Source organism: Heloderma suspectum, chromosome 2, assembly GCF_057233095.1.
Source record: "Heloderma suspectum isolate Gila_16-S chromosome 2, 16-S_ref, whole genome shotgun sequence".
NCBI classification, from domain to species: domain Eukaryota; kingdom Metazoa; phylum Chordata; class Lepidosauria; order Squamata; family Helodermatidae; genus Heloderma; species Heloderma suspectum.
The window spans coordinates 280,378,988-280,399,672 of record NC_139459.1 but is presented as its reverse complement, the minus strand read 5'-3'; the positions used below and the strand labels follow the sequence as shown (position 1 = coordinate 280,399,672).

The window sequence follows — 20,685 nt, the reverse complement described above, 5'->3', positions numbered from 1 at the left end:
CTGATCAACCCCATGGCAGTTGGTCTCTACTGTCACAGGGTTGCTATATAAATATAGCAAATAAACAAACAAACAGGAATATCCTTGAAATAAATAGAGTAATCCCAGAGGAAAGGACTTTAAGGGTGCAATCCTATGCATGTTGAGACAGAAGAAGTCCTACAACTCCCTGCATGGCTGGCAAGAGCATGACAGAAGTTGTAGGACTTTTTTCTGTCTAAACATGCATAGGATTGTGCCTTAAGACTCTAATAATTACTGAGTGATACCAGGGAGTGTCCAGAGAGGCTGGTCATAAAGATGGCTTCTGCAGTGGCAATGAGAGGCTGCCCCAGTCTCCTGGTTCAGTACCTGTAAAAGGAGAATCATGATAGGACTTGACAGCAGCAATTTTTCTAGTGGTGTTATAGCCTCCCACTTTCCTTTCCTTGATTCCTTTTATTCTATTCACAGTAACTTATTTTCTGTGATGTGATGTGGATTTTTTAAATATGTGTACAATTGTTACCTTAATTGATAGCTTATGTGTTGTAAACTCAATTGTTATGCCTATTACCTCTGTGCCGTGAAAACACTGTATCCCAGCTCCACAGGCAGTGGCTGTCTTTGCCAGGCTTTCAGTACTGAATCATCCTGCCATTGTTAGCTGGCTGTGTAATCCCTCAGTTTGGCGCTTTTCACTTTGTGGCTTTTTCTGCTGGAAAGATCAGGACGTAAATATGGGATTTGCAAAGGAGATGGATGTCAGTTCACCCGTCTGGCCAGATGCGACTCTGTGCTCCTGTGGTCACACTCCCTTCTGAAGTAGAAGTGATGTCTGTGGAGACCACAACTCCCAGCATCACCGCTCTCTCTTAATTAGCTGGGAGTGGTTCCTTCCTTTCCCTTGTCCTGCGAAAAGCGGGCCGATACCTTAATGCAGGGGCCAGCTTGCTACGTGAGGGTTAATGCAGGGCCTCTCTTGAAGGCCTCTCCTTGGGCTCATGTTGACCACTCCTGCTAGCATTTATGGGCAACTCTCACACCCTTGCTGGATGCGTGTGCATGTGTGTTCTAGTTTGAAATAATCCATTTGCCTTGCCCTGTTGTTTTCTGCCTCAAGCAGCGCTGCTGACGGTCCCCTCCCTTCTCTTCAAAGACCTCCCTCTTCCTCCCAGGAAGGAGGGTTTGGGTGTCTTGACTATAAATGGCAAACGGCCATAAATTGTTTCTGCGTGCAGGCTCTGTCTCTCTGGTTTGTTGCCATAGCGATGAATACTTTCCTCTTTCCTGAGAGCTGTGTTGTATTAATGTACCCATGCAGCTGCAGTTAACTTACAGTGATGATGGGGGGTGAGTAGGATACAGACCTGAGTGCGGATCTCAGTAGCGCATCTGTTAAGAACCAGGCCCTCATAGTCCTATGCAATACACACCTCTTGCAAAGCAATACAGTGTAACAACATGACAAGGAGATTGCCACCCCGATGTAGGTTTGCTTTCAGGGTAACACAACTGTGCGGTGGATTTCTCCTTGAATGACTGTTCCTTTCTCTAAGGTTTTCTTAAGATTTAAAAGACAAAGGCCGGGGCTCAAAAGTGCACAAGGACAGTGGCACAAGACCATCATCCTGCATCTGCGAAACAAGTGTTAAGCCTGTTATCCTCCGCTTATTTACACAGATGTAATTCTGTCTGAACACAGTGGGACTGATTTCCAAGTGAACTTGCATGTGATTGGGCTCCACATCAGTGGACGTTTATCAGATTTCATCAAATAGCTTTTCCCTTCTAAACTAACTAGATCTTCTTGTGCCTACTCTCACTCAACCTAAAAACATAATTGGATGTATGTTTACAGACAGTTCATATATTTATAGGCTTGATACTCATAAGACATATAAATTTGTTTGTATCCTTCATTTGTCCACTGATGCCCCATTCATACGAAGCGTGCTTTGTCCCGTGCTTGAGAAACATTGGTTTAGACCGGCTTCCACAGCCTGGTTCCCTCCTGATGCATTGGACTACAGCTCCTATCAACCCAGCCAGCACAACCTATGGCTATGCTGAGTGGGGATGATGGGAGTTGCAGTCAAACACAACTGGAGGGCACCAACTTGATTTGGACCACCTAGGCTATATTACTCCATTTTAAAAGGTAGCGTGGGCATGCCTATGTATCGAGATGCTTAGGCATGAAATGTTTATTTATTTCCAAGATGACTAGCAAATATTTGTTCATGGGACTTGGTAGTATGAAAGATTCCTGAAAGATATAGATGGCACTTGAGAGGAGCAAGAGATCGCACTGGGGGAAAAATGGCACTGCTGCCTTTTCTTGTAGTCAGTCTTCTAAAGCACTTTGTAACCTATATTGAGCTACTTTTCTAAACACCACCACCCCTTTCTCCCTGCAGCTATCTGAATGATTTGGAGAGGATAGCCAGAGGAGATTACATTCCAACCCAGCAAGACGTGCTGAGAACCAGAGTGAAGACTACAGGCATTGTAGAGACTCATTTTACCTTCAAGGAATTACATTTCAAGTAAGTACATAAGCTGAAATACGTAACTTGTCTTTGTCCTGGGAAATAAAAAGTGTGATGCTGCTAACTTTTATTGCAGGACGGATAAAGTTGGATTTCAGCTCTAAGTGTGTGTGTAATACATGTGCCACAGCATTATATGTACCCTGCAGTACAGGGCTCTCCTGTAACCTGCATTAGATATGGTCTGTGGCAGCCTCCTCCAATCTAGTGCCTTCCATATGTTTGGACTGCAGCTCCCATCAGCCCCAGCCAGCATGGCCAGTGGTTGTGTAAAATGGGAGTTGGGCTGGGGAAGGCAGAGTTATGCCATTCCATCTGCTGTAGATTTTTGGAGCCATACTTAAAGAGGTCTTGAACTATTTTTTTATATGCACAAAAAGGAAGGGGTGGCAGCTTTGAAATTCCACCAGTAACCCTGAAGCCTTTAGGCATATTGCATGTGAACAGGCCAGTCATCCTGTATAGAAGTGTGAATTCTCATCTGTTGGGCCTTTAGCTATGTACAGGTTGGCAAAGGTTGGGATACCACTGACAACTTCAGCTGTTCAGTGATGAATGAAAGCTTCACTGCGAGATGAAAAAAACCCTTCCATTGTTATTCTTCTGGAAGCTAGCCTACAATCAAGAGTTCAGGCCTCCCTGTCTCTTTCGGAGGGAGAGGGAGTATGCCAGTGCTTGCTGAAGTGCAGATGAACGCAGGAAGCTGTCTTTTCCTCCCTTCACCCCTTCAGAAACCCTGTCCGGTGCATTCCTTGCCACTAGCACCTGCTGGACTGATCTAATCTTTGCTTACGTCAGTATACAGGGACAACCCAGTTTTATCACTGACATGAATCAGCTGCAACTTGCTTTAAAGAAATTCAAGCAAGCAATAAATTATCCCTATGCAGTGGAAGGGGGTAGAACTAGCTTAGCCACTGGGAAATGGTCTTTTCTGAAAAGTTGCCAGATAAGTGCTTGGGATGGAAGGAATAGAGCCTTGAAAAGGAAAAAAAAACCAAGGGGAAGATATTACCAAATGGTGGGACATCTACAGCAAAACAGGTGAATTAATGACAGCTGCACAGTTCTCTGGGAAAGCCAGTACACTGGAAAAATACTCATTTAAAAAACTGCCAAGACAACATGGGTGTCTGGCCTTTCTCTGGCATTGCACTTGTAGATTTTTGTTTTGGTCCTCTTATTAACGTTTTTGCTCTCTTATCTGCAGATCAGGCTAATCCACTTGCTAGTAGGGAGCAATGAAGTTAACCATAATGTGAATACAGCAATTTCCATTACCTTCCAGCACAGCAAGATTTATACAAATTGCACTATCTTCACTATTTCATACTGGGAAGATAGAACCGTTGAAAATGCCCCGCATGTGGTCATTCTTAAAAGTGCTACTTTCCCTCAAAGGAATTTGCTGACTTGCATCCCAAAGGAATGATGCATCCCAAAGCTATAATAGAGCCAAATGTACAGTTAGAAAAACTTTCTCCATAATCAGCCAAGAAATTCATCTGGTGCCTTGACAGGCACCTGATTTTCTCCCTGTCCTGCATGCAGAAGAGTTGTGCTTCAGTTTTATTACTGCTTTATAACGTTACATGCCTCTGGGTTGAGTTAGAAAGAGAACATGCTGGTTTACCCTTATCAGAGCATAAAAGGGGTGATGCAACAAGGCAGTAGGTCAAGCCATAGTGAGATCCTGGCATAAAACCTTCCAGCTGAGATGGTGCTGGAGTAATCCTCTTGCAGTTGTCACTTCTGAATGCAATAGGAAGTCGTCACTGTGGAAAGCCTTTGAATTGTAATGATTAAACTGCAAGAAACCAAACTTACAGTGTTCTTCCATACAACTGAAAGGAAAGGTGATATGCTGGCAACAGGGGAGACCTAAGTGCACGTCCTGATGGTGTGTTTTGTGAAGGATGTCTCTGGGTTTACAAAACGTGGAGCATCAGCACAACTAGCAAAGAGAAGTTTTAATGTTATACAGATTGGCTGATACATTTACTCTTTATTCAGTTAGTTGTGGGAAAGTTTTTCCCTTTTGTTCCCAGTAGTAGCTCTTTTTTACCAAGCTATTGATGAGAAGTGTGTGGGGTTACCAGCAATGTTAGCTTCTTTCAAGGGTGCTTATGTTGTCTGGCGCCATAGTACTTTCTAGCAATCATAATATCTTCTGCAGTTACAGGAATGCTCTTAGATGCACTAAAGATGTGCACATGTCATCAGCTCTAAGGGGACATCACCATATATAGAAATGGTGAACCACTAGTGATGTGCCACCACCGGTGTTAACTCTATAAAAGCATTTCACTGGTCAGCATCTCTTATTACTGGTGATGCACTAAGAGTGGCAATCTTATTACCATGTTACCAGGTGGCATCCTTTGTTCACTCTTCTTGAGGTTCATACACAACTACTGAAAAAGGGTGGATAGCATTCACTCAGTGCTACTAGTCAGGGTATAACACCATCTGAGGAAACTGTCTGCAAAAGAACATGTTACAATTAACCCATTAGTCTTTCAAGTGCCACTTTTAGCATAAAGACAATTTAGACAAAAGGCACATGGCAACATAGGTTAAAGTAGACAGAGGGCAATATCCAACTCTGCTTAACACCATTGATGTAGCGCTAGTGTGAGCGATCTCTAGCACAGTACCAACTGTGCATGCTGGCACGACAGGTTTTCCAGAGAAATTTTAAAAATTTAAAACATGAGCTGCCGTTGCAAGAGATGAAAAAGGGAAGAGCACAGCTGTGCAAAATTAGAAATAGAGTGTGACATGTAAATGTACCCTTAAGTTTCGCTGTTGGGCCTCTTTTGTGGCCTGCTGATGTCATTTTCTCTTTCTTATTAATGTGAAAAAGGCCAAGGCAAGAAAAAGGCCAAGGCAAGTAAGCAAAGTATAGCAAAAGATGGCTACAAAGAGGAAGTTTGATGATGGTGAGACTCCAGGGATGGTTGTACATGCTCTAGAAGGATGTGGCTGGCTGTTTTACTTCCGAATAGGTCTTGTTCTTGCTTTGTAGTTTTGGGCGATAAGGAATTGGTTTCCCCTTCATGCTCAGATAATTGCAATGTGTTAAGATGACACACTTTTTCCCCTTGAAAAAAGCTGTGTCCTGACGGTTGCTGCTTTCCCTTGACCAGCTAAACACTGAACTGAATGACAGGTGCACGTAACTGAGTTAGGTTTTATACTCTTGCAAACGGCCAAACAGTGCAGCATGTGCACATATGTAAAAATATTGTACTGTGCAAAAAAGCTGCACACATATCCATTGTAAGGGGCACAAGTGTACTCTTTGAGTCAAGGCTGTTAGAAACTGGTTTGGATACCAATACTCAGGGACCAGATTCCTCCGTGTCACAGCCGTTTAATGAAGTATGTTTCTTATGTCACCGGTTGCTTCACTAGTAGGACAAGAATCCATTGAGATCAGAACATAACAGCATACAGTAGGTGCATTTAGTGTTTAAGATGCTTATGAACTTCCAGAGTCTGACTCTTCCCTTCACTGGGTAGCATGTTTGGAGATGGCCATGATGATTCACTGCCTTTACTGGCAAGCATATAGAACCCCTCCTCATATATGGTCAGATGCATTAGGGAGGTTGTAACCTTGCTCCTGAAAGAGGTAGGAATGCTGACGTGCACCCATTTCAGAATTACCTTCTGTTGACTTTTTGGCAGCCCCTGCCATGTTAATGGAGCATTTAGTGCCTCAGGTGCAGAGCAGATCAAACCAAGCTATAAATCTGGTGTTAGCTCTCAGTTGGAATCAAATTCCCTTACTTAAGCCAACTGCAAACTGGAGATTTTTTATTTCCCCCCTGCCCCTGTGGATGCGTTTGTCTTCACACAGTGGGTAGATCCCCTGGTGACAAGGGGATACTATGAGAACCCGGACGGAGGTAGACGTGAAGCATCTGGCTGCACCTGGAGCACAGCGCTTGCTGTAATGAAAAGGTCTACTTGCAATATATTGGATCTTCAGTAAGGTGTTTTTTTCTGGGTCATTGTTCTCCAGAGAGTAGTCTGCCTTCAAGCCAAGTAAGATCTTCCATATTATTTTCCCTAGCATGGTCGCATGTGGAACTCATTTTATACGATTTCCAATACAGTTGGTGCCACACATTTTCTAGCTTCTGCTAATCATTTCATGACTATTTGGAGAAGAGATGCCGCATTTTTGTTGTTGTTCTGTCGTCTTTGACCATGATAGAGATATATGTCAGACTGTAGCTCAACAAGCTAAATGTTAATAGCTTGTATAAATACCTAGCTGTGGTAGGTAGATGACGGGAAATACTGGGTAGGTGAACGGACCCCCAAGTGCAAGAGGAGAGGGGTGAAGGACACCAATTCGAGGCTTTCTTCCTCTAGAACAGCAAAACTACTTTTTCTCTGTCCTGATTTTCCAGAGTCACCCTCTGTCATTGGCTGGTGAGTGACATTTTATTCAAACCGTTAAATGACTCACTAAGAAGATAGAGTTCTCTCACATACTGTTGATTCATTGCTACTTTACACTTCCAAAAATGGGAGGTTTTGACTTACAAGGAGAAGAGGCAATGCAAAACGAACAAAGACAGACGTGTTCACATCCTGAACCTGTGCCCCAGTTTGGCATAGAAAAATATATTATGCTTTCACCGAGATCTAGAAACTGGGATTTGGAAGACTGCTCTGCACCCTGTACTGCATTTTGTGTGTTATGTTGTATTGTTTACAGAGTCCCACCAAGTGCTAATGAAAAATTTTGGACCTCACGTCTCAGTATAGCCAAGCCCAACTGTGCAGCCCTTATTTGCCTCTCCCGTGATCGGTCAAGAAGTCTTCTTTTATACCAGGCTGGAATATTTGTATCTTCAAAAGTACATATGCAATATATTGCCCCCTCCCCATGGCAGCCATTTTGTGGTTGCACCAACAACACTTTCTCAACATTCTAAATGTGCCCACAGGCTCAAAAGAGGTTGAGGACCCCTGGTAGTGTAATATACAAACAATGCCAATGCCCCCAAATGGGGCATTGTGCTACTTCTGGGGAGTATCCAAGTTGACATTAGCACTAATGTAAATTACATAGTGTAAGGGACCTCTAGCGCCCCACCAGTAGCATTAGCTGGCATGATGAGTTTTCCTGGAAGACCTCTCGTGCCAGCTAATACTGTTAGCATTGCACTAGAGGTCACTTACGCTCACACAACGTAATTTATGTTAGCACTAGTGTCGAGTTAGATACTGCTTTCTATCCACACCCAGTCCCTTAAGTTTCTACTACTTCAGTAAGATCCAGATTTTTGCAGAACCAAGCCAGGAAGTGGAGTGTGGTGATAAATCACATGATGATGTATGGATTTGACAAGCCCCCTCATATCTTTTTCTGTGGGAGGTTGCATGGAAAACTGCCAGTGTAGATGAACCATAATGGAAATGCTATGGAAGAATTGACAGCTTAAGGCTGGTGGAGATCTTTGGTAGGGAGGGGCAGGGGGGTGTTTAATGGTAGCTTTCAAATTAGCACTTAATTATTGACATTTTACAGTAGCTGTCCTAAAATAGCTAAATATCTGTTTATTTTAAAATTCTTCATTCAAACCATTTATTCAGATTTAGAGAGACATAAACTGCCAGCTTAAGCTCCAGGAAGAGAACTCATGAGAACTTGGCCTAGAAACAAGAATTTATGGAAGATCCTAAAAAATAATAATAACTTGATTCTCAAATATAGAGCACATGAAGTTTAAGTACGTCAAGAATAAGTATGGTTTGCAGGAAGGGTATGATCCTTCCCCATGTTAGCACTGAACATAAGAAAGAGCCATGCTGGATCAGAACAAGGATCTATCTTGTCCAGCATTCTGTTCACACAGTGGCCATCTGCCTGTGGGAAACCCCCAAGTATGACCTCCCAGCTGTGTTCCCTAGCAACTGGTGTACAGAGGCATACTGTCTCTGATACTGGAGGAAGAATATAGCTATCAGGACTAGTAGCCATTGATTGCCTTCTACTCCATGAATTTGTCTAACCCCCTTTTAAAGGCATCCAAAGCGGTGGCCATCACTACATCTTGTGGTAGCAAAGTCCATAGTTTTAACTATGCACTGGGTGCGCTGCACCCATGTTCAAAGGCATCTTCATAATGTTCAGCTAAGAACTGTTTCTCCCCAGTTCCGGTGCACACCAGGGGCACATGCATGTATGTGTGCAAGTAGCATAGCAGGGCAGTCTAGAGAATGGTGTGTGTGAGGGTCTAGTTGTGCCCTCCCATATCCAATTCCGTTATTGAAATATTGCAGATAATTTCAAGTCATCAGTTATACATTTAATCATGTTTTTGAAATTATATAATGGCAGACCATGAACCACCATTTTAAAGGAACAGGTGCCGGCACCAGACAAAATGGCAAAAAAGCAAGTAATTCCAGTAAATCTGGACAGCACAGTGCACAGAACTGAGGGCTGCATCACACATGCATGCTCATCACTTGACTTCCCTGTTGGGTAGTTATTTGTTTGTGTGAACGGACATCCCAGATTTGATGCAGGCTCAAACATCATGCTTTTTAGTGGAGCTGATTCACATATTCAGCTGCCAGTTATCAAGAGAAATCAAGTGAGGTACAGGCATGTGTGAATCAGCACTGAGACTGAGCAGCTGTTTTGAATTTTCAGACATTAATAGATTTGCTTAGTCTTAGCATAATTCTTGTCTTTCTCAGTGGAAGAACGAGGAAGTGTTGCAGCCGGCCTACCATAAGCAAATATCAAGACTGTAATGTTGGCCAGGGAAAAAAAGTTGTTATCACAAACAAAGCGTGTTTCCTTGAAGAGGATGTCCCCCACCCCAAATAACAGTGGGAAAGGGGTTGAATGTCACTGTGGTAAGCTGCATAAGACTTGAGAATGTGGTATAGCTTGTTGAGTCTCTGATATGTGCTTTTCATGGGGTAGTGTTTGCTGACTTGTCACGTTGATTTCCTGTCTCCACTGTTCCTCAGGATGGAATTCCCACTCTGCTTCCTCTCATTGTTCAGCTGAGCGCCTGGCCTGCTCCTGTGCTTTGGCAGCCTGTCTCGGCAGCCCATGTGTGCTTAGGTAGAAGGCTGGCAGCAAGCCAGGGTGCGAGCGCTTGTTTGAGCTGCAGAGAACTCGCACACAAAGGGCTGGGGCAGGAGAAGCGAGCTCACCCACAGCCGTGCTGCTTTGCCAGCTCTTAGGGCCACTTTGAATGTGTTTTTCCAGCACTGAGAAATAATCTCTATGCAAAGAGCCTACTTAATAGTACTTGAATCCTATTTATATATGTATTGCACTTTTCTTTTTATCGTGCCCTTCCTTCAAGGAGCTCCAAACTGTGTACATGGTTCTTTCCCACACATTTACCCTCTGAGATAAGCTAAGCTGAGAGAGCCCAGTTCACCCAGTGAATTTGATAGCTGAGTGAGGGTTGAACCTGTGTCCTCCCCACCACAAGTGCAATGAGTCAAACACTGTTCACTACACCATCTTACGGAGAACCTCAAATGTTTGGAAAAAGTAACCTCTTGTGTAGCCCTCCATTCTGAGACTCAGTGCTTTGGTGCTGTGACAGCATGTTTAGGTTTTCCACACGCAGTTGCTTGGGGACTCCTTTGAGGATTGGAGTAAGTAAATCCCTTGGACAGAAGGGATTCCAGTACAGTCAAGATGTGTTTAAGCATTTTCTGTGAAATTTAAAAGTCATGCCTCAGTTCCAGGAGAAATGTATCAATGTCGCCCACAAAACTGTGCAGGCCAAATAGAATATGCAAATTAGTGATGTGCAAATACTACCCACCCGCTCCCCAAACCCTGGCAGAATCCCATCCTGAAATCAGTTTCTCCGATCTAGTGTAACAGATTTTCATGGTACTCTTATCAGATTTCAGAGAATCCTATTTGTATTTCCATATATCCTAAGGGTGAAGCTATTTAAAACCATTTTTCACTTCACTTACAGGTTCCAGATGTTTTCACACAAGTGTTTGCTTACAGTTGGACTGTACATTGGCTGAAAGTCTTATGATTACATTAACAATAGGGGAGTATAGTGGTTAAGAAAATGAACTATGAGCTGGGAAGGCCAATTTTTGTCAGCTTTGACTCCCATCTGTAATATGGGACAATAATTCTGACCTGCCATACAGTACTGGATTCCTGAGAGAGAATATGTGAATTGCATGAAGCACTTAGCAAAAGGGTTGAATTGGGAAGCCATTGCATGTAGCAGCTCTCTCGCTCTCTCTGTATGAGAGAGAGATGTTTTTTGATTCTATGCATGTGGAGTTGCTTACATTTGCCTTGCACCATGAATTTTGTAGTCTTAACACTATAGTAATAGTAACAGAACATAGACTTGTTCTTGTACGTAGTATTAAGAATATAAACTACTTCCTACCTATGGACTGGATTGCTATAACCATTCTCTTCAGTTTCAGAACAGTATTCCATAATAGTGGAATCCTAAATCTTGAGCAGAATTCTGTTTTTGGCCAGCATTTGCCATAAAATGTACATTAGATCTCCCAATGTATTTTGACAGAGGGTGAGGAGCAGGGAAAACTTGACTGCAGAATTTTAGATCTCTTAATATTGGCATGCAGAAATGTGGCTGCTTCAAATTCAGAAACTTCACTTTTAAAACCTTTTAAAGTGTGTTATGGGGAAGTTGCATGACGCATATTTGGTGCTTCATGTTGTTGGAATGATAGGAAGAGGCATTGGAAATGCTCAAAAAAATTACAACAAAGGTGGACTCAAGAGATTTAGTAGATAAACAGCACTCTGAGAGAGATTGTGATTGCTTCTCTGTGGGCTCCTGTCAGTATTTGTTACTCCTGATGCATTGTGAGCCCGAAGAGAATTATTCACATGCTTCCCTGACTAGACTGAACCGAGAATTTATTGCAGAACATACAGAACATCTGGGAGAAGGAAGCAAGTAGGAAAGAGGTAGTTGTTTTTAAGACTTGATGGAATTAATCCAGGCATGTCATGTCTGGAAGACACTACTCCCCTTCTGTAAGTCCTGCCTTCCCAAGGGACAAAAGGGAGAGCTTTTCTACCTAATAGCAAATACATTTTCCCCCCAATAAGAACATATAATAATAAATAAAAGCATATTTCTGCCTTTTCAAAAAGATAAACACCTTTCTAATCCTAGAGACATACGTAGATGCTCTTAAGCCTTAATATGTACCGTTTCATAGTTTCCACTGGCCTGGATCAGATGACCTCTAGTTATTGGAGGTGTCAAGACACTGTTGTCATGGTTGGATTATTATCCATTGTGTTCACCAGTTGCTGACATCTAATGCTACAGGCACATCCACTTGGCTGTACTGCCGATGTCACTGGCTTTATTGACCTTGAGAATAGTGCATCGACCAAGTCCATTGGCATGGCTCCGATGTGGGCACAAAGCAATTGGGAACCAGATGCCATCTGTCTCCAGCACTAAGAAAAACATGCTTCCTAACTAGCCTCAGGTGTTTCCTAAGAGCCGAAAAGTTTTTTTCTTCTCACACAGTGATGGGCAAGTCCAAACAGTATTCGACTGAGGGAATCAAGCCAGGTAAAGGCAGCAGCGTTACTTGGTAGAGTGGACATTCTGCCAGATTTCTAGGGTGCCCTACTGAAAGATTTGCAGTGTTCAGCATGGAAGGCGGTTTCTCCTCTGATCCATCCTACAGATTTAAACCCACAGTTTTCCCATTGTATCAGTAAGGAATCAGATTTCAATGCTTGCTTCAGAGTTGCACTTTGTTTCCTAGCTTGGTAAAGTGCAGCTTTCCCTTTGGTTTTCAGGGAAGTGGTGCTGTCATAATTGCTGCATCATCCAGCCTCAGTAACTTTGTGGTTTTTGCTTGCAGGATGTTTGATGTGGGGGGGCAGAGGTCCGAGAGGAAGAAATGGATCCATTGCTTTGAAGGAGTGACAGCCATTATCTTCTGTGTTGCTCTGAGTGCCTATGATTTGGTTCTGGCTGAAGATGAAGAAATGGTAAGGAAAGAATTATGTTGATAATACAGTCTTCAAGGTGCCATCCTGGCTCTTTAGGTCAGGAATTACTTCATTTTGTGTGTCCTTACTTTTAGATATTTAAACAGATGTACACTTCTGCCTTTAACTTTGTACTGGTTGAAGGGTTTTTTTGGTCATTTAAATGTCTTCATTTTTGGAGTGTCAGATACTCATTACATAAGCCCATTGTAGTAAAGGATTTCTAGGTGGGGCGTGTTAGCAGATGAAAAGTATTTATACTGCCCTGGAACATGCTGCTTTTAGAGACATTCCATTTGTTTTACTTCCCCCTCATGATCTTCTGACTACTTACTATTTTTTTCTACAATACTCCCTTCCTGTATCTATACCAAGCACACAGTGGCTATACTCAGCTTCTCTTCTACCACAATAAAATGTTGATTCCTTCCTAGCCAGATCCCTGTCTAAATTATTTATTTAAAGTATTTTTATCCTGCTCCTCAGCCAAAATGGATCCTAGATGGCTTATGTTCAGTCAGGATACCAAGACTGTCCCTGCCCTCATGCTTACAATCTAAAAAGACATGACACACAACAACAAAAGGATGGGAAGAGAAGAGGAAACAATGAGGTAGTCTTTTAACAGGTCTGGTGAAATGGCTCTGCTTCCACATTCGTCTCCCTCTGTAGAGTCTGCTGGAATGGTGGCAGGTGGTAACAATTGAGGGGGAAGACGCCTTCCTGGCCAGGAAAGGGTGGGGGGTCTTTCAGCAGGGCTGGTGGAATGGTCCCTCTTTCCCTCTTATCACCCCCCAAATAAACAATCTTCATTTTTAAAGAAATGTTTTTGGAATAGAAGTTTGTTGCTCTTACCTTTCAACTTGTGAATAAGAAAGAAATGTGCTTTTGGAGGATAATGGAGATAGTGGGTTAAGAGAAATAAATGTTAAACAGCACTTTCCTACTGAAAAATGAAGGAGTGTAAACTTTTATTCCATGCACTATAAGAAAGTATAGCAGAAATTACCATAAAATTTCAACAGCTGATTTTCTCTTTAGGCTATAGGTAGACAGTTTAATAGGCAAAGCATATGGTGTTTTGGAACTGCCCTTTGTTCACTGCATGTGCAGTGCAGGACATCTGTGATTCTTCTCCCTGTATTTTCCGGGGATGACCTGTTACTTGATGACTAAATGTGTCTTTCTCATAATAGAGGCTAAATTTAAATTTGCTCGGGAGGCCAAATTTTACACTCACTTGGGTAATTTCAACAATGTTGACTAGTGGCAGTTCTGTTAGACGTAGGCAAGGCCTTAGTTTAGTTTCGATCTCCATATACTCTAAGCTTGCAATGTCTTTGCCTCTCTGTGCCATTGTCCCTTGTACTTCTAAATGCACTTCCTGGCTCAGAGTATCTGTTGCCTTTACAGAATCGGATGCACGAGAGCATGAAACTGTTTGACAGCATCTGTAATAACAAGTGGTTCACAGATACATCCATCATTCTCTTCCTCAATAAGAAGGATCTCTTTGAGGAGAAGATCATCCACAGCCCCTTGACCATCTGCTTCCCAGAGTACACAGGTGCGTGGTGCCATTTCTTTCTGACTGGGAAGTTAAACTCCAAGTCCCACATGTGGTTAGACACTCATGAACTGTTTGGCCTGGGAACATAGTTCAGTTCAGAAGTAAAAACTGGTGGGAGGCCGTGCATTCTTCTAGGTATTTATCTCTGAATGGTTACTTCTGCTGAAGCTCAAATATTTTGGCCACCTAATGCGAAGAGAAAACTCTCTGGAAAAGACCCTGATGCTGGGAAAGACTGAAGGCAAAAGGAGAAGGGGACGGCAGAGGATGAGATGGCTAGATAGCATCACCAATGCAATGAATATGAACTTGAGCACGCTCCGGGAGAGAGCGCAGGACAGGAAGGCCTGGCGTGCTATGGTCCATGGGGTCACAAAGAGTCGGACACGACTGAACGACTGAACAACAACAACAAAGTTGGTCAAAGAGAATGTTTTGTTGTGCAGGAGGCTGCAGGAGACACACGCCCAACTTCGTGTATATGACATAACATGTGATGTGGGCAGTGCATGGATATGCTCAGCCCTAATTAAACTTTCACCACCTGTAAGAAGTGTGGAGTTGTGGGAATTGGGCATATCATGCATATGACCAATGCATACATTATGTCATATGTGTGGTACCAGCTATTTATGGGTGGATGAAGGCAACCAACTTACCACATGGGAAATGTGGGAAGTTTGTTCATTTCTTAAATGTGTGTGGAAGTATCTTTTTTTTGTTTTGCTTTCAGACTTATTTTTTATTATAAAATTCCAACAAAAGGGAAAAAAACCTGACTGGTTTTGAACTATTTTGTCATTGCTGTAGATCCACCCCAGGTTACTGACTAGTTCTCTTACTATAGAGTGAAGCCATACAGGAATTCTGCTTGGCAGAGTGTGTGTTCCCACTGAAACACTATAGCTTTTACCTGCATAAAGCCCTTCTGAAGTGTGTTTAGCATTGTCACGATATTTATATCCAACCCTCCCATCTAAACTAGGAACCTCAGGGTGGCTGTGTTGCATACACAATTTTCAATAACGTATTGGTAATATTATACTACCAATAGTGCTAACTTATGTCAGGAGTATTATGTCTCATCATACCATCACTGTTACATAGGAATGAGTGACTCTGTCCAGTACCTCTGATGATCACTGGTGGTATGGCAAGAGTGGTGATCTTCCTGTGCAGGTTGTGTATGTGCTTTGACTTTGGGAAGCACTTCTCTGTCCATTCGCAGAGGGTGGTAGTGCACGCATGCACATACACTGTGCTTATTATACTGATGTGTTCCTGAGAGGCAGCTGTGTTAGTCTTTCAACAAACACAAAAGTGAAAAGCGTCTTTTAGTACTTTAAAAGATACCAGATTTAGGAAGCAATCCTATGGCCGCTAGACAGCGGCTAGACGGCCATAGGATATCTGGTTTTCTGGGAACCGACCTCAGAGCCCATGCTCTGAGGTCGGTTCCCAGAGAACCGACCTCCCCGCACTTCCGCACTGCCTCAGAGACCACGCAGAGCTGCCCCGTCCTCCGCGCTCACAAGAGAAGTGTGGAGAGGCCGAAAAGGGGCATTCTAGGGGGTGTTCTGGGGTGGGGAGAGCAGAACTGCCTGTACGACACATCCAGTGTGTCGTACAGCAACCTCCTCCCCCACTCAGCCCTCATGCAGCTAGACAGCTAGAAGTGGCTGTCTAGCCAAAAATCCAGGGCAGGAGGAGAGCAGAGGGAACGATTCCCTCTGTGCGTCTTCTGCCCGGCATTGGATAGGCAGTCGCCTATCTGCATAGGATTGCGCCCTTATTGTGGCATATAAAGCTTGCCATAATAAATACTTTAGACTTTAAAGTGCCACAGGACTCCCTTTTGAGTTACATTCCTGTGAAATTAAGATTTTTCCTATGTTAGGGTGCAGAAATTCAGTAATGTTTTATGGTCCGGTCTTTAAAAAGGTGGAGAAGAAAGGACATGATCTTTCAATATATGCAGCAGAACTGAAAGTCTGGAAGCACATAGTCTTCCATTTTGTTCAACCAGTGTAGTTGTAACTAATTAGTGCACAGTAAATGCTAGATATCAGAGGTCCAGTTCTAAGATTTTGGCAGTGGGAAAGGGAGGCGTTGACCTTGTTTTTGTGCTTGTTCTACACAGCAGGAAGTGTGGAATTTTCTTTTGTTGATAAGCTCTTCAGCTGCTATGAGAGCCTGTCCCAGGTTGTGCATAGTCTTACTGACTAGGAAAACATGTAAAGGAGCAGGGCCAAGGCAGCTTCTATTCAACATTTTAGGAATACATATAAATGCCATCTTATAAGATGCTTATCTGCTCTCTAGCACCCCTCCACCCGGGCTCACTGCTTCCTCTAAGACTCGTGTTTCCATAGGGCAAGTGGCTATATTGAGTTGCATCTTGTAAAGCGTCTGTCTAAAGCTAGAGCGGGAAAGGAAGATCTAGGGGGAATACACTAGTTTAAAGCAGGCAGCGTTGGCTGAGCCCAAAACATGAGGTTTCTTTTCAAGCAAAATGCAAATGATGACAGCTAACATCCAGATTTATGTAGAGCATTTACAGCAGTCCATTTTTTCAGGAAACTGTAGTGTATAGATTATCAACAGGCATTGTTTTACAATTCCACAGGCAAACTGGATCTCGTCTGTAGCATTTCTAATTTTGCTGGTGGAGAGAAACTGTCAGAGGGTAGGCACAGGAGTGAGCCAGGAGTCCAAACAGTGGGTCAGTCAATGAGGCTTGCTACCTCTGGTGCTTTCTCTTTTTCCCCTTAGACGTTTACAAGAAAAAACACTGGCTTAATCTCTAGCTCTGTAGCAGGATGGGAGCTTAGATGGATTTGTAAAAATGGCGAATAGATGCAAAGGGAATTTGCAGTAAGGGATCTCTTTCTTGGAACCAGTCATGGCACGTGAACCACTGCTCTGGTGGATTTGTTCATTTTAATGTTGTAGCTTCCTGTGTTGCTCTGAGTTCCCTGGGGAGGAGCCAGTGAGATAACATAATTTCTTCATTCTTAGTGAGTCTGCTCTGTTGTACACTCAGCCAGTTGCTACTAAGTACTAGGCAGAGGAGGAGAACGGAGCTATTTCAGAGCCAGAGTTTCCCACTCAGTTGTCATAGCAGTTGCCTACCATGAGCTGCTTGCAGGTTAAAATGCTGCTGAGTGTTTATGTTTTTGTCAGGGTTGTTCCGGATATTGTTAACAGCACATGGTGTCTAATTTTGTTAGTAGTATGCTGGGGGCTGGAATCTCCACGTGTATAGAAAACTGAGTCGGTGCATCCAGTGATGGTGAGGTATGGTCTTTCTGATCACTATTTCTTTCTCTTCCCCTCCTGCTCAGGGGCAAACAAGTATGATGAAGCTGCTGGCTACATCCAGAGCAAGTTTGAGGACCTGAACAAGAGGAAGGACACCAAGGAGATCTACACTCACTTCACTTGTGCCACCGATACCAAGAACGTGCAGTTTGTCTTCGATGCTGTCACCGATGTCATCATCAAAAACAACCTGAAGGACTGTGGGCTCTTCTAGTTCTTCAGGTGGCACCTACTGAGGAACACAGGAAGGTGAGGCTTTGCTGGGATATTGCAGGAATTCAGGGCTGCTTCATGTGAACAATGCCACACTCATCCATTTTGTAGGGAAGAAGCCATGCATTTCTGCTTCTTCCCTGGGAAATACATATGTACACAAGACAGTCCTGTGAGTCCTTTGACATCTGCATACATTCTAAGACATAGATGTGCATGCCAGTGTCATCATCTTCAAAAGTAAGCGTGGAAGCAGCTGCCTGAGGTGCCACATTTGGATGAATAGAGAGGGCTGGCAGAGGAGTGAAGGGGCAGGGGAGTCATTCTTTCATTGCAGAGAATGAAGAAGAGTCACTGACATCCCATGAACTTGAGATGATGGAGCTGGAGGGAATGAGGGACACACGCTAGCTTGTCTTCATGTCCAGCTCCATGCCCAGGGAAATGATCCATCAGAATCTAGCTCCTATCTGGGTTTCAGTACCAGATATTACCACTTATGTGTAGTTATTAATGAGGCCGAGGCCAGTGCGTAGATGGCAGCGTTCACGTGCTTGTGTGCACAGTCCCAGCCCTTTTCTGTTACTTGTACTGAAATGTCCAGGCTGTCATAAACCCCTGTAAAAATTAAAAGAATGACAAAATCAGTCTTTGAAAGAGAAAGCAATGAAGGGTGGATCCAAGCCTCTGAGAGCTTCATTTATCTGGCGACATGAGCAAGTAGCATTTAGCTCAAGGACTGGATTGGGAATGAATTGCAGGCCACACATGTGCAGGCTGAATGCAGCTTGGATCCATTATGGCCACCAGACTGAGCAGTGGATGTGTATATGTGTGTATGCCTCATTCAACTTATCAATTAGGGGTGAGGAACTTGTGGCCATCACATTATTGTTGGACTGCAGCACCCATCAGCCGTAGCCAGCATAGTCAGTGGTGAGGGCTGATGGGAGCTATAGTCCATCAGCATCCGAAAGGTCACAAGTTGCTGTTATAGATATTCAGTCTTCACAGTTGTGCAGATAGAGGTGGCAGGCTTCAGAGGGCTTTTACCGACAGTGGCTGGTGTAAGGTAGCTGCTGTAAGCTTGGGCATTCACTTTTCACTTTTGGCTCTCTCCATTGTAGGATTACTTGAACTGCTCCATATGAGGACGAGGCTGGTGTTGATGAAGGGAGGACTGCACCATTTAATGACTTCTGCTTCTTAAGTTTTTGTTTCATTCCTTTTAATTTTCCTAATGATGAGACTTTGGCGATTCCACTGTCCAAGGGACAGGCTCCATTGCTTTCCCTGCCCTGTGCTCTCCCAGGTGCCTGTCGTAGGCTGTTTGTATCCTCCCCCTCCGCCCACAAAGCCTTACTGAAGCACCAATTATTGGTGGCCTGCCATAGCTGTAACATTTCCATGTATGTCCATTATTGTTATTATTATTATTTTGTTAAGATGAAGTGCAGAAAATAGCAGGTCAGGGGACTTTGGACATGTTTTTAAATGTTTTTCGTTCTTTTTTGAGACATGAATATATATTATTTTTTTGGTCCAAGCAACCCTCTGTCTGGCTCTGCCAAAGCAATCCACTGTCCATTTGTTTTTTACCTTCAGTCAGGTGGAGCTCTTGCCATGGAACAAGCTTCTCAGCTCCTACCTCTGTAATTTGCACAGACCAGCAAGAAAGCAAAAACATTCCTCTACAAGCCAATTCGTGCAGGAAAAGTTGGTCTATTTTTTTTTAAGGAAACCTTTTAAAAAAACCTTATTTAAAATGTCAAGTAGTAAACGGTTGAGTTGCCCAATATCTTCTCTAGTAAATTTTGTGCCTTGAGGGTGTCTGTATGTTTACATCTGTTTCTTAGTTCGCTTCAATGTGCATTGTGTTTAGATTAGAATGAAATGGGTTCCCCCTTTTTCCAGCCCTTCTCCCCCTTTCTGCTGTGGCCCAGGCCAAGCTTTTTATGAGGGGCAGTGCCCATGGGTTTAAAACACGTTTCTTCCTGGCCACAGAATTAGGTTCCTAAGGGCTAAGATTCCACTAAGGACTAAGTATTGTCAGTGTCAACTTCCTTCTATTCCTTTGTGCCACACCCCAGGGCCTGGGGGTGCTCCTGAGGTTGCTGTAATGTCAGGTCTATTTTAATGTATTTTCCTAGCTCTAACTGTAGTGTCAGTTGAGGAAACACTGCTGTATGTAAGCGGTCCGGCCTGCCGTGCAGTTGATGGGCACTGGGCCATTAGTAACCATCAGGCGCAGCCTAGCTTTTATCACAAATGTTTTACCAAATTGTTCACATGGTTTGAAATAATAAAAAGTAGAAAGAAAGCTCTGTTTGCACCGCATTGGTTCTCTTCCGCTGCCACCACCACCACCACCAGGCCTTGCACAAACCACTGATTCAGCGTGGGCATTTTGCATCAGTATAGACTTCCTTTGGATACCAAACAGATTCCCTATTCCATTTTGCTTTCAACTGGGGCTATATGAACACAACGCAGCACAGATGAAGAGTTGGTTTCATCCTCACAGTTGGCCCCAAGGCTCATACCGTTGGTGCGGCATCATCTGTACTTCAAGAATCTCGACATGTGCATGTGGTTTGGTTAGTTCGCTGAATATCTACCACAACATTCCAAGGCTGGGTTAATGTTTAGCTACGTGTGGCTACATGTGCTGTAGGGTAGGGGCTCTTGGCTGTATTTTGGGACTGTGCTATTGTGTAACTGAGGGCATCACTGCATAGACACGAGATCCAGTCTTCTATACTGGGCTTCTTTAAAATGCTTCATGTGGCTGCTTTTTATCTACTGTGTTTTTGGTCAAAATCCAAAGATGGTACAGCAGAGTAGAATGACCTTCGAAGGACGCTTGGTTGTTCTTGAGCCTGTGTAAATGCAGAGGTGTATGAGACCCTGTAACACATGAGGAAAAACTGCATACCGCATGCGGCCCTCAGCCTCTATCTCTGCAACTTGTGGAACCCCTGGGGTGTTCCCCTCACTTTTCTCCACTTCCCAGCTGATCA

At 43.5% G+C, this 20,685-nt stretch overlaps 1 protein-coding gene across 1 annotated transcript in view; it reads left to right on the top strand.

Moving 5' to 3' along the window:
* GNAI2 (G protein subunit alpha i2) overlaps positions 1-19,989 on the top strand; it is a 204,701-nt gene extending 184,712 nt beyond the window's left edge. Inside the window, exons 5-9 of the mRNA XM_084839595.1 lie at positions 2,400-2,528; positions 12,432-12,561; positions 13,975-14,128; positions 17,476-17,701; positions 18,793-19,989. Coding sequence (XP_084695721.1) covers positions 2,400-2,528; positions 12,432-12,561; positions 13,975-14,128; positions 17,476-17,666 — 604 coding nt within the window. The 3' untranslated portion in view covers positions 17,667-17,701; positions 18,793-19,989. The remainder of the gene's footprint in view (positions 1-2,399; positions 2,529-12,431; positions 12,562-13,974; positions 14,129-17,475; positions 17,702-18,792) is intronic.
* Positions 19,990-20,685: the final 696 nt, after the last annotated feature.